Below are 12,978 nucleotides of genomic sequence, written 5' to 3'. Positions count from 1 at the left end.
AAGAGCACAGTCCCTGCTTTTGACTGGGTTCCTGTTTTAAGCACAAATGAGAGCTCTGGAGCCAGAATGCCAGGGTTCAATTCAAACCTCAGCATTGCCACTTACTAGCTGTATGATCTTGGCCAAGTCGCTTCACCTCCCTGAGCCCCAATTCCCAAGTTTGTGAAATGGCGACAATACCTATGTATCACTGGATTATTGGTTAAAATGGAATGAGATTCCTTGTGTGAAAATAGCTATTATACTTGACACACTCATTGTATGGGCTCTACAAAGCGATGTTCCCCAACCTGTCCTTCCCGACAGGAAGCACAGGGCACTGCAGATGGGGAAGTATGTCACCTTGGCAGTGACTCCGTGGCTTCCCAAGCAGGAGTGTCAGGGGAGCCATTAGAGAGTCTAGGAGCCAAACACATTGCCACCCTGAGCAGATACAGGAGTGGGGAGGGGGCTGTAACTCAGTGAGTGGCTTCCAGGGGCCCCAGGCCCTGTGGGATGTGGGCCAAGCCCTACAGCTTCCCTGGGCGGTAAGTAAAAACATTCTCCTAGCATTAAAATGGTTTCCATAACTTCTTTTGTCCTGGCTTCTTACTACTGGGTACCTGGCATGCAGCCAAACTCTGCTTTTCCGTGGTGCCTATGTATTAAGTAGATTAGCTAGGGAGGGATATTCCTTGTTTAATGGCAGATCCAGGACACTCAGAAAGTTCTGCCCACCGACTTCACCTTACCAGGCAAGAGGAGCACTGCTTGGAAGGCTGCTCCTGTCTTTTAAAGCCTGTCTTATTAGCTCCTCCACCAAAAAAAGGAAAAGAATTTGCTGTTAGATGGCTAGGGCAGGACACCGACAGTCATCAGGGGATCTATCAGGGCATCTATGTTTGGCTTATGACAAGTGGCTTCACTCCCACGGCTCAGGTGCTATTAGGGGATATTGAGCATGCTTACTAATCCCACTGACCACCACTGCATCATTTGGAAAATGGAGAGTCTCCCTGCCATTCTCTGATAGCTGTCAGTCAGGAGCTGACCTCACAGACAAGGGCACTTTCCCCTCCTATCCAGGTCACTGGTGCCACTGGGGGATGGGAGGCCATTCCTTGGCAACACTTCCGAGACTGAAGTAGTTTTCTGAACTTGTCCTGGGCCCCAGAAGGAAGATACTAATCCCACCTCTGCTACTTGGCTGCTGTGTGGCCCTGGGCAAGTCTCAATCACTGGGTGTCTATATGCTCAAGTACAAAAAACACTATTAAGACTTATAGATGGGCACAGTGGCTCACACCTGTAATCTCAGCACTTTGGGAGGCTGAGGCAAGAGGATCACTTGAGGGCAGGAGTTTTGAGACCAGCCTAAGCAACATAGTGAGACCCCATCTCTACTAAAAAAAAAAAATCAGCCAGGTGTGGTGGTGTGTGCCTGTAGTCTCAGCTACTTGGGAGGCTGAGGCGGGAGAATTGCCTGGGCCCAGGAGTGTGAGGTTGCAGTGAGCTATGATTGTGCCATTGCACTCCAACCTGAGCAACGGAGGAACACCCTGTCTCAAAAAAAAAAAAATTATTTCTCAGGACCTTCAAGACTAAATGCTAATTAGATAAAAGTGCCAACCATGAGGCTGACAGAGGCTAGCTACTTAGATCTTGGGGCATCTTGGTCCATTTGTGTATCCTCTTCAATTCCCTAGCACCCCTTGAACTAAACAGCTGTATTGTATTGTGGCCCGATGAATACGTTTGGAAGCCACACAGCTGTGCAGAAATCTATGCTTCTTCCATGGTTGTGGGAGTTGTGGATACTCACCTACACTGATCCAGACAAAGCTGGGGCAGCATTGGGAAGTCCCTAATTCCCTGAGCACACATTTATACCAGGCTGACCATGCCTTGAGTTCCTCTTCTCCCAAGGAGCTCAGCTAAGGGAACACAGCATGGCAAGTGCTATGAAGAGGGTAAGCACAGGACACTAAAGGAGCCCCAGGAGAAGCACTGCTCCCCCTTAGAGGCTCAGGACTAGAGGACCCATGGCAGTGCTCCAGGATGGAGAAGGCCAAAAGGCAATCCAGACCGAGGGAAACACCTATTCTGCACAAAGGCTCAGGACAAGAGAAAGGGTGCATGTAACCGTGGGCAGGAGCCTGCTCTGTCACAGAGGAGGGGAGTGGAGACAAGGCTGGGGCTAGATCCTGAGGGCTTCAAACGCCAGACCTAGTGACTGTTACTGTTGGCTCTGCGATGTGAGGGAAGCCTGAAGACAGCAACCTCATCCCTGCCCACCTCCCACGGTGGCTCAGACAATAACCAGAAGAGTGGACAGAGCTAAGGAGCTATTAGCATGCTGCTCTGGGTAAAGCAGGAACATGCACCTCTTGAACATTCCAGCCTCTTGCTCCATCCACACTGTCCAATCTTGGCCTGCAGCCAGAGGCCTGACACTATTCCTGTCCTGACACAGGGCTTCGCACTGTGCTGGCCCAGGAGAATCACTAAGTTAATAATGAAACAAACTACACCACCACCCCCATCTTCTAGCTAAAAAAAAAAAAAAAAAAATCAGGATGACACAATGGCTCTGACCATTGTTTTTAATGTATGAAATCAAGTTGAACACACAAGAAGCCTATAAACACTGCAATACAGAAAAATTAAGCTGCTGCATAGAATTCTTACTCCAAAACAATGCAAATCTGCATGAGGTCCCTCCCGCTATGGGTGTGAGTGGAAGAGAGGGAGACTTTTTTACCTGGGGTTGGTGGTGGAGTGAAACACAAGGGTAGGAGAGGTTTTGCAAATAGCCAGAGAACAGAGACCAATGTGTAGTCACTGACACACTTGACCAGGGCAGTTAATTTGCACTTGTACTTGGCTGTGGCTGTACCGGCTGCGGCTCCTTCGGCTTCTTTGTCTTCTTCTTCTTCTGCTTGGAGAGACAGCTCAAAGCAGACTCACTCTTACTTGGGGCAGACACAAGCAGGGGCGGCTTGCCAGACTGAGTGGGATACTTGGTTTTCTGGCTCTCCGTAAACAGCGGCTGGGAGAGCAGGTGGCGCAGCTCCTTCTTCAGAACCTTCATCTGCTTTTGTCTCCGACGTTCTTCTTGCTGGTCAGCTTTTCCTCCTTGAAACACAATACAAAAAAGATCCTATTTACTATGGTTTGTAGAAACATTTTGTTTCCCTTGATGGATAACACAGTGAAAAATGTTTTAGAATTACTTTAGGGAGGCAGGGTTCAAAAGTTCTCTGAAGAAGCTAGTGGTGGCTTGGCAGGGGCTGTAAATGGATAATGTCTAACCATTTGCGGGGGATACGCAGGACCGCTCTGTCCTTTTTTACTTCATAAAAATCCTCCAAGACTGGGATTATCTTTACAGATGAGGCAACTCAGGCTTAGAGAAGTCACCTGGCTCACATCACAGAGCCAGCCATCAGACAGAGCCCAGAACCCAAGTCTCCTGACTGAAGATCACTTTTCTTCCTATGACCCACCCACTTACTGCCCACCTGGAGTTTGATGACTTCACAACTACAACCCCCTACCTGCCCCAGGAGACACTGAATGCTTCTTTGTAGCCCAGCTCTCCTATGCCTTGCCACCAATGCTGTGACTGCACATGGAGAGGCTGGCAGAGCCAAAAGGTTCCACCTCAGCCTGTCCTCAGGAAGGGAAGCCAGGGCCTCCACATCTTCAACCCAAGCCCCAACCCTGAGCCACTAGGAATAAGCTCACTGTCATCAAGCCCACTCGTTTGGCTCCTGGCTTCCATGCTGAGCAGACAGCAGTAAGTCTGCCTCTGAATTTGCTGACTTGGGCACCGAGGTGTCAGCATCTCTGCTGAGCTGCATACTTGGTGGTGTGGAAGGAGCATGGAGTTCTAGATTTGGTTCTACCACTTTTTAGACCAGGAGCTTTCTCAAGCAGGGACCAAGCAGATTCATCCCTGAAGCCTCAGCCTCTGGTCACATATAGAGTAGCAGCTCAGTAAATGCCTTGTGACAGAGCTGTTTCCCTGCTGTGGTATCTGCTGTGGTATCTAGTTCCCATATGTAAAAGAAGAGTACTTCCTGCTGTGTTCATGTCATGAAAGTGAAGATCAAATGAGATAAGCATGGAAGTGCTTTGCCAGTTTGGAAGGCAGGTGTGGTAGGAACCATAATGACAAATAACTTAAAATGTAACACTTTCTATTTGCCAGGCAATGCTGCAAGCACTTAACATTTTTTAACTCAATCAGTCTTCACAACAATCCCACGAAGTAGGTAGTCGACTACTTCCATTTTATGGAGGAGAAAGCTGAGAACACAACAGAGGTTAAATAACTTGACTCAGTCATACAGTTAAGGCAATGAGCTGGCATTCTAACACAGGCAGCCTGGCCAGAGAGCCTGCTCCCTTCCTCACTGTACTCCACTGCCTGTCCATGTAAGAGGAGGCAGTTGAGGGCACAAGACAGAGACAGAGGAAACAAAGAATGACCGAGGGCAGTAGGCTCATCTGGGACTGGGGCCTGTTAGCAAAGAGGGGGAATGAGGTCTTGCTGATTTTGACAAGACCTACAGTAGTAGAGATGGTTCCAACAAAGCAAAAGTTAAAGAGAGCTTTCAACTTCCTCAATTCCCATCCCGCCCAAGGGCTTACCCTTATACATGTCTTCTTCCAGCTCTATCTCCAGGGCAGCCGCTGCCTGCTCAATCCAAGAGTTGTGCAGGCAAGCCTGGAAGTTCCGATACTCAGATTTCTCAATCTGTCTAGCTAAACGGATTCGCTCCTGGGGGGAAGTAACAGAAAATATTCATCTGAAATAGAGTTCAGGCCTCTGGGAAGCAAAGTCTCACTTGAGTTGTGCTTGTGTGTTTAAGGCAGGTATCACTCTGTTGCCCAGGCTGGAGAGCAGTGGCATGATCATGGCTCACTGCAGCCTCAACCTCCTTGGATCAAGCAATCCTTCCACCTCAGCCTCCCAAGCAGCTGGGAGGCACCACCACGCCTAGGTAATTTTTTTTTTTTTTTTTTGGTAAAGACAGGGTCTCACTGTGTTGTCTAGGCTGGTCTTGAACTCCTGGGCTCAAGCAATCTTTCCACCTCAGCCTCCCGAAGTGTTGGGATTACAGGCGTGAGCCACTGTGCCCAGCAAGTAGTGTTTTTAAAAAGCTCTTGAGCTGGGCGTGGTGGCTCACACCTGTAATCCCAGCACTCTGGGAGGCCAAGGCGGGCGGATCACCTGAGGTCAGAAGTTCAAGACCAGCCTGACCAACATGGAGAAACCCCGTCTCTACTAAAAATACAAAATCAGCTGGGCATGGTGGTGCATGCCTGTAATCCCAGCTACTTGGGAGGCTGAGGCAGAAGAATCGCTTGAACTCGGGAGGCAAAGGTTGCAGTGAGCCAGGATTGTGCCATTGCACTCCAGCCTGGGCAACATGAGCAGAGCTCCATCTCAAAAAAAAAAATAAAAATAAATAAATAAATAAATAAATAAATAAAAAGCTCTTGAGATCAGTGGTGAGATGCAGTTCAGTTCCTATTGAAATGCATTTGTTTCCTGATAAAAGCCCAGTGGGCAACCATTACCTGTCTGTGTGTACACATCTAAACACAACCGCCAGCTTTCCCAACAATCAACCTGAACAGCCACATCCTTTGAAAACCCTTACTGGTTTGACTGCCAACCTACAGGTAACCAAAGTGAAGTCTTTATGCAGATACCGCAGCTCGCTTCCACAGCTAAGATAAAACATTTCAACTCTCCCTCTAGGGGGTTTTGGGGCTACATTGCAGTGGCAAAATGAAAAGGATCTTGTGATGTTGGGAAAGAAACCACGGGAAGCCTGGGTGGCTCCTAATCCTCCTTACTAATGGGAATTCTCTATGATTTCCACTTTTCCATCCTTATCTCCACCCTATTTCCCCACACAGCTAATATTCCTTTTGAGCCAGAGAAGCCAACATTCCTTGAACTGTGCCATGCTTTTGCTCCCTCAATTCCTGGAAATTCCACCTCCTCTGTACCCTTCCACATCTTTGCCAGCAGGAAGCTGGGATAGAACCTCTTCTCCTCCCAGTGTGACTATATGCCCAGTAATTCCATACTGCTCCATTGTACCTGAACTTTATTCACAGCTGGCAAAACTCTGGGAAGGAGAACCCACCCACTTTGGTCATTAATAGTGTCCCACAGTAAGCGGCACCTACCTGGGGAATGCCTGCTGAGTTAAAACCCAAAAGACAGAATTTACTGGTACCTGCTCCAGGCATGTGCCACACCTGTAGCATCTGCCTCAGCAAGAAATGCTAACTACACTGTCTACAACCCTCTGACAGGATATCCAGGCAGCCATGACCACTGCACTGTCCGGTGAGGAGGGGGGACTTCAGGGCCAGACAAGGAAGAAATGGTTCAGGGAGAAAATGCCTCACACCTTTGGTCACTCCCCTTTTCTCCCTTTTCCCAGGTATGCTGCTCTCAATCCTTTCTATAAGTCTCCTTGTTCAGCTGTTGGCAGAATCATTCCTTAGTTTTCAAGGGTTATACTGCCAGAGTCCCACAGCAAGGTGCTCTGCAAGGGAGCAGCACAATCCCTTCATTAGCACTGGGGTTTTAACTTTGCTTTCTACCTTGACCACATCCATGTATTTTGTCTGCACGGGGAACAGTGGGATGTCTTCATCTTTCTTGAGGGTTTTGTAAATCTTCTTAAAGTTGATCACATCCTCAGGCCCAATGAGCATCAGGCTGAGGCCTTCATTGGTAGCTCGAGCAGTTCGACCACTTCGGTGGACATAAATCTCCGAGGTACGTGGGACCTGCCACAGGAAGAATTGGGAGATCAATACATGGCCACTGCCAAACACTGGTCGTCTCCTCAGGGCCACATCCCCAAACCAGACCCTCCTACCTCCCAGCCAGGCAGGTAGAAACTTCTGCAGCATTGTAGAGCAATCTAGCCCTCCTCTCTTAGCCCCACATTCAAAATGTTCCCAGGTCTAGCGCATTCACTGTGCAGGCTCTTCCCCCCCATGCCCCTGACCCTCGTTCAGGTCCTCAGGACCATGCAGCCAGACCACAGCAGTCACTTCTTATCTAGGATTTAAGCAGCCCAGCTCCACAGACCATGTTAATCCCTGGGTTATACAGTCTCTACTCCTATATATATATTATCCATAGATAATGTGGCATGGTTGCTGACACACCCACTGAGCCCCTGGCACACATCATTAATCAAGCACAACAGTCTTCTCCACTGGGCCCAGATAACATCTAGGAATCCTTTTCAATATAGTACTTTAAGCAGCCACTATGAACTGTTCATAAGAGTTCTAGAAATGAGATTTGCCATTCTTTACTTAGAGGATAAAGGCCCAACTCTTCAACCTGACACTCAGGGCCTTTAGTGACTTGCCCTCAATTTACCCCTCCAGCCTCAGCAACTATTCCTTTCCCAACACATCCCCTCTTCTCACTCTGAGCCAAGTGCCCCTGAACACTGCCCATTTCTTTGCTCCTTCCTTTAATGCCTCTACATGTCCAAATCCTCTTCACTCTTAAATGCCAGGCATGTTTTTAGGAAGTACTTTCTAACCTCCCAAACTAGAAGTTACCTCTCTCTTCCACTGTATTTTGTAATTTTCTAATACCTTCTGCCTTAAATTATGGCTGTGGTCATCTCACCTCCTCTGCTGGATCCAATACTTCTTAGGGACTGGGACTGTATTTGATTCATCTTGACTCCACAAAGGTTGACCCAGCTCCTTCCCCAAAAAAGGGAAGACTACAGAGATTTGCTAAACCAAAATTAGCACCTGTGATACAGTGAAATATGTATTTGTTCTTCATCCTGTTTCCTGGCAAAGGAATCTCAAAAGTAATGTCTTTTTGTATGCTAATGACAAACTATTGACTGATGGCTGATAGCCCCCTAGGTAGTTTCAGGATGGGGGCTGGTCACCAGAAAGGCCAAGGCAGGATTAGAAGGTTGGGACTTGTGGCACTACTTCCCAAAGGCCAATAGCTTAATTAATCATCTTACCCAATGAAGTCTCCATAAATATTCCAAAAGGACAGAGTTTGGAGAACTTTTGAATAAGCTGAATATGTGGACATTCCTGGAGGGTGGTGTACCCAGGAGGGGCATGGCAACTCCATGCCCCTTCCCCTGTACCTCAGCCTATACATCTCCCCATCTATATGCTTTGTAATATCCTCTATAATAAACTGGTAAATGTGTTTTAGTTCTGAGAGCTGCTGTAGCAAATTAACTGAACCCAAGGCGGGGGGTCATGGGAACCCCAACTTGAAGCTGGTTGGTAAGAAGTTCAGAGGCCCTGACTTATCGACTGGTCGCGAGAAGGAGGGACATCTTGTGGGATCTGAGGCTATCTCCGGGAAGACAGCATCAGAAAATGAAACTAAATTAGAGGACACCCAGCTGGTGGCTGCTGCTTGATATGTGGTGAAAAATGCCCACACATTTGGTTACAGAAGTCTTCTGTGTTGACTGTTGTTGTGAAGTGAGAGAATGGGAAAAAGCACTTTGAGTTTGTTGTTTCTCTGAAACAGCAGCCTAAAAGATTTTTAAAAGCACAAAGAGGAATTAAAGAGGAAAAATGATAATGCCATACCAGCTACCATTTATTGAGTACTTACACTGTGCTACCGGCTTCATCAGCATCAGCTCAATTTAATTCTCAGGATAACCCTATGGGGTAGCTAGCGTTGTTACTTCCAGTTTACAAACAATGACACAGAGGTACTAAATAACTTACCTAAAGCTAACCAACTGTGAAGCAGCAGACTGGGGATTCAAAGCCTGGCAGTCTGGCTCCGGTGCCCATACTCCTAACCACAACTTTATGCTGATATTCGCTAGATGCACACACTAATATTACTACTACTATCAATGGCAGTTAACATGAGTAAGTGCTTACAATGTGCCAGGTGGTTTCTTAAGCTCTTTATACTTAGTAACTTATTTTACCTCAGTAAGAACCCTAAGAAACAGGTACTCACTGCCATTTAATACATAAGAAAACTGAGATACAGAGAGTTTACATGACTTGTTCAAGGTTACACAGCTGGGATTTGAGCCCAGAGAGATCTAAACTACCACACTCTTCTATTAATACTTCTCTACATCAGGGTAACCAATTACATGCTTTACTTATGCCCATTTCACAGAAAAAACTAAGACTCTAACCTGACAATATCAAGTAGCTTGGGGAGAGAAGGGCTACTTGACATCAGACAAAGCAAGGTTTTCTGGAGACCAAAAGTGGGAGTAGTGGGCACTCGATGCCAGTGGTATTCTCTGATGCAAGGGCCTTGCAACCAACAATTCCTCCTCCCTCCCCCAACCTCTGCCTTAAAAATTCCCCATTCAATGCAGGCAGATGCCTATAAATTTTCAGATGCCCCTACCTGGTAATGGATGACATGCTGGACTTTAGGAATATCCAGACCCCGAGCTGCCACATCTGTTGCCAAGAGAACACAGCTGGGGTAGAGAGGGAAAGTTTATTAATAATAACAGCTATCTTTAATCAAATTCTTACCAACTGCTGAGCATCCTAAACATTACAGTCCTTACCAATACTCTGTGAGATATCACTTGTATATCCTTTTACAGAAAAACTGAGGCTCGGAGAGATTAACTTCCCAAGCTATGTACATGGCTATTCAGTTGTGGAGTCTGGATCCAAATTTGGGACTCACTGACCCCAACCAACATGCCATACTCTGCAATGATAAAGACTCCCTCCAGTGAGTTAAATGAGGCCATACATATTCTGGGTATGTGAACTCCTCTCCTAGCATCCTCACTTACTTCCTCCCAGTGGCACACAGACTTCCTTGCTCTTCCCCAAACAAACCAAGCATGCTCTCACCTCCAAGCCTTTGCACTTGCTACCCCTTAGGCCTTAAAGGGTCTTGCCTCAGATATCCATATGACTCACTTCATTACTTTCTTCAGCTCTCTGCTCAATTCTCACTTCCTCAGAGAAGCCTCCCTGACCACACATACCCAATCTCTTTTCTCCAACCCCTGCTCGACTTACTTCTTAGGATCACTTGGTAGACTGTGGGCTTACTTTGCAATTTATTATCTCCCTCTACTAGAATGTAAGCTCCATAAGAGCAAGGACTTTGCATTACTCACTGCTGTATTACCACCACATAGAACGTCTGGTTCATGGTAAGCACTTGATAAATGTGTTGGATGATGTTTCTCAATGTGTGGTTCATGGAAAGTCAAAAGTACTTGAGGTGCTTCAAAACATAAGACTCTCGCCCTTCGGGGTCCTCACTCCCTGCATTTCTGAGCTGAGGCCGGGAAATGCAATGCAAATCCTAGTTTGTAAAACATTAAACCACTGCTCTAGTCAAGGTCAGCAAACTTTTTCTGTAAAGAGCCAGACAGCATTTCCAGCTTTGTGATCAACTTAGTCTCTATGGCAACTATTCAACTCTGCCGCAAAAGTGGATATTGACAATACATAAATGGGTCTTGCTGTGTTCCAGTAAAACGTCTACTAAAAAAACAGGCAGCAGCCAGGTGTGATGGTATGCATTGGTAGTCCCAGCTACTTAGGAGGCTAAGGTGGGATTGCTTGAGCCCGTGAGTTCAAGTCTAACCTGGGCAACATAGCAAGACCCCATCTCAAAAAAGAAAAAAAAAGGGCAGCAAGCAAGATTTGGCACGAGGGCTATAGTTTGCCAAGCCTTGTTCTAAGCTAATCTCAGTAAACCACTGGTACTACTTACCAATTTTTAAAAACAAGTAAATCAAACACTTGTTCTGGAAACTAATTACCCCGTGACCTGACAAAACACTGGCAAAAGACATTTTATAGTCTGCCTCAACTTGCCAGGCCCTCATCTTGACAATCTGCACCCCATTCCCTGAGCATCACTCTGGTCCAAAGGCAGATGGACAAAGACATCAGGAATAAGAAATAGCATGGGCTCTGAGGTCCGACAGGCTTGTCTGAGGCCCAGCTCTACCACTTCCAGGCAGAGAAACCTTGGGCAGACTGATCAGCTTTTCTAGACCTCATTTTTTTCATCTATAAATGAGAATAGTGATAATGGTAATAAGTAGTAAAAGGACTAGAAATTATTAAAGCTAACATTTAGCAATATACACATACTATGTGCTAGAGACTGTTCTAAACACTTTACATGCATCAATTTACAATCACTTAATCTTCACAACCATAGAATGGGTTCTACTATTATCCCAATAATGAGAAAATTAAAGTACAGAGAAGTTAAATAACTTGACCACCTAAGGAGTGACAGAACTAGGATTTGATTTGAGGCATTCTGGTTCCAGGATCTGTGCTCTTAACCATGAATCTATTCTGTTTCCTCTTAAGGATGTTAGGAGAGTAACCGAATGTGATTCTGAATCTAAAGTCCCAGCATAGGACCTAATCTATTGTCTATATATTCAATATTATGTATTGTCACCCATATTCATTAGTACTAAAGTTTCTGTATGGCACTTAACAGCAACCAAATCCACTAAATGAGAGTAACCTTGCCAAATGCTGTGCAAAAAAAAAAAAAGGCTACCTACTACTGAGACAAGGCCCCTATGACAGAATGTGGCTTTTCTACCATTTCCTCACCATCTTGACCCCTTTTACCCCAGTAACTAACTAGAAGTTAAGCCTCTGGGACAGTCCTAACTTACTCTTCCAGACGGGCAAACTGCTCCAGGTTTCTGAGCCTCTGCTTCTGGTGCATACAGGCATGCAGGGTCAAAGGCATGATATCAAGGACTTTGAGGAGCCCAGAGAGGCGTTTGATGCAGGAGATGCTGTTGGCAAACACTAAGCTGCGGCCTGGATACTGCATCAGGAAGTAGTACAAGTAGAAGTCTTTCTCATCAGTCTCACAATGGATTTTGGTCTCTGTTAGCGTCTCCACCGTGGCCTCATTCCTTGTGAGGTCAATGACCTTGGGCTTGCCCCTCATGCCAATTTTCTGCATAAGGAGGTCAAGTTTGGCTGTTTTATCCATTTTCTTGGTGTGCTTCTTATGAAGGATTCGAGCAGGAGCCTGATGCACCAGGGTGAGTGTGGCAGAAAAAACAAGCGTTTGTCTCTTTGGGTTGTATTGGGAGTCATTGAGCATCTCTAGCAGCTGTGAGAGCTCAGCAAAATGGCCTTTCTCAACCATCCGGTCAGCCTCATCCACTACCAGGCACCTGCAGATCCAGAGAGACCCATATCATTGGTCAGCAGCAGGTTAAGAGGAATCATCTATAGCACACCCTACGCTCATCCTAAACACACACACACACACACACACCCCACTACCACCACCATCAGGGCCTCAACTAATCTCCCTCATGCACTCTTGGCTTTCTAAAGGCCAGGGTCTGGATGATACCACACCATGGCATTCTGCGATGGGAAGAAGGCATTGCCCACACCATGTCACCTGAGGCTCATTTCAGAAAAGACAGTGGGGGGAAAAGAGAAGTACCATCTATTACCTGAGCTGCCGAAGGTTCCTCAAATGATAATGCTTTTCTTTAATTAATTCCCACAACCGGCCTGGAGTAGCAACCACAATCTCAGGACGACGGTTCAGCATCCTCTGCTGTTTCTGTGTGGACATTCCACCAACCAAAATAGCAGTTTTAATTCCTATGGGACAGAAAACATAAAGGATATTTATTCAATCTGGGTGATCATTTTCTTACATGGCTGACACAGGCACCCCAGATTAGCAGAGACAGACATCAGCACAGTGTAATGCTCTGGAGCACTGCTAAAAGAGCAGGCCTGGCCAGACTGTTGATGCCACTCCTAGAGGGCTTACCAAGTCTTCTGTGATCTGGGCCCTACTTCTTCAACCTCATTTCTTTTCTACTCCCTCCCCTCCAACCACACCAAAGGGGCTGAATTTGAACCCAGGTATGCTTACCTCCAAAGCTCTGGGAAAACTGAGCACTGGGGCACCATAATGCTGGG

General features: G+C 46.5%; 1 protein-coding gene across 1 annotated transcript in view; it reads right to left on the bottom strand.

Annotated features, from left to right (window-relative positions):
• Nucleotides 1-2,568: 2,568 nt before the first annotated feature.
• Nucleotides 2,569-12,978, bottom strand: part of DDX24 (DEAD-box helicase 24) — a 29,990-nt gene continuing 19,580 nt past the window's right edge. Inside the window, exons 4-9 of the mRNA XM_032180500.2 lie at nt 12,498-12,651; nt 11,691-12,206; nt 9,413-9,488; nt 6,613-6,801; nt 4,636-4,765; nt 2,569-3,114 (exon numbers count right to left, since the gene is read on the bottom strand). Of these exons, the coding sequence (XP_032036391.1) occupies nt 2,843-3,114; nt 4,636-4,765; nt 6,613-6,801; nt 9,413-9,488; nt 11,691-12,206; nt 12,498-12,651 (1,337 nt within the window). The 3' untranslated portion in view covers nt 2,569-2,842. The remainder of the gene's footprint in view (nt 3,115-4,635; nt 4,766-6,612; nt 6,802-9,412; nt 9,489-11,690; nt 12,207-12,497; nt 12,652-12,978) is intronic.

Source organism: Hylobates moloch, unplaced genomic scaffold (genome assembly GCF_009828535.3).
Source record: "Hylobates moloch isolate HMO894 unplaced genomic scaffold, HMol_V3 SCAFFOLD_16, whole genome shotgun sequence".
NCBI lineage: Eukaryota > Metazoa > Chordata > Mammalia > Primates > Hylobatidae > Hylobates > Hylobates moloch.
The sequence above is the reverse complement of the archived record's forward strand: the minus strand, read 5'-3'. Positions and strand labels throughout refer to the sequence as shown.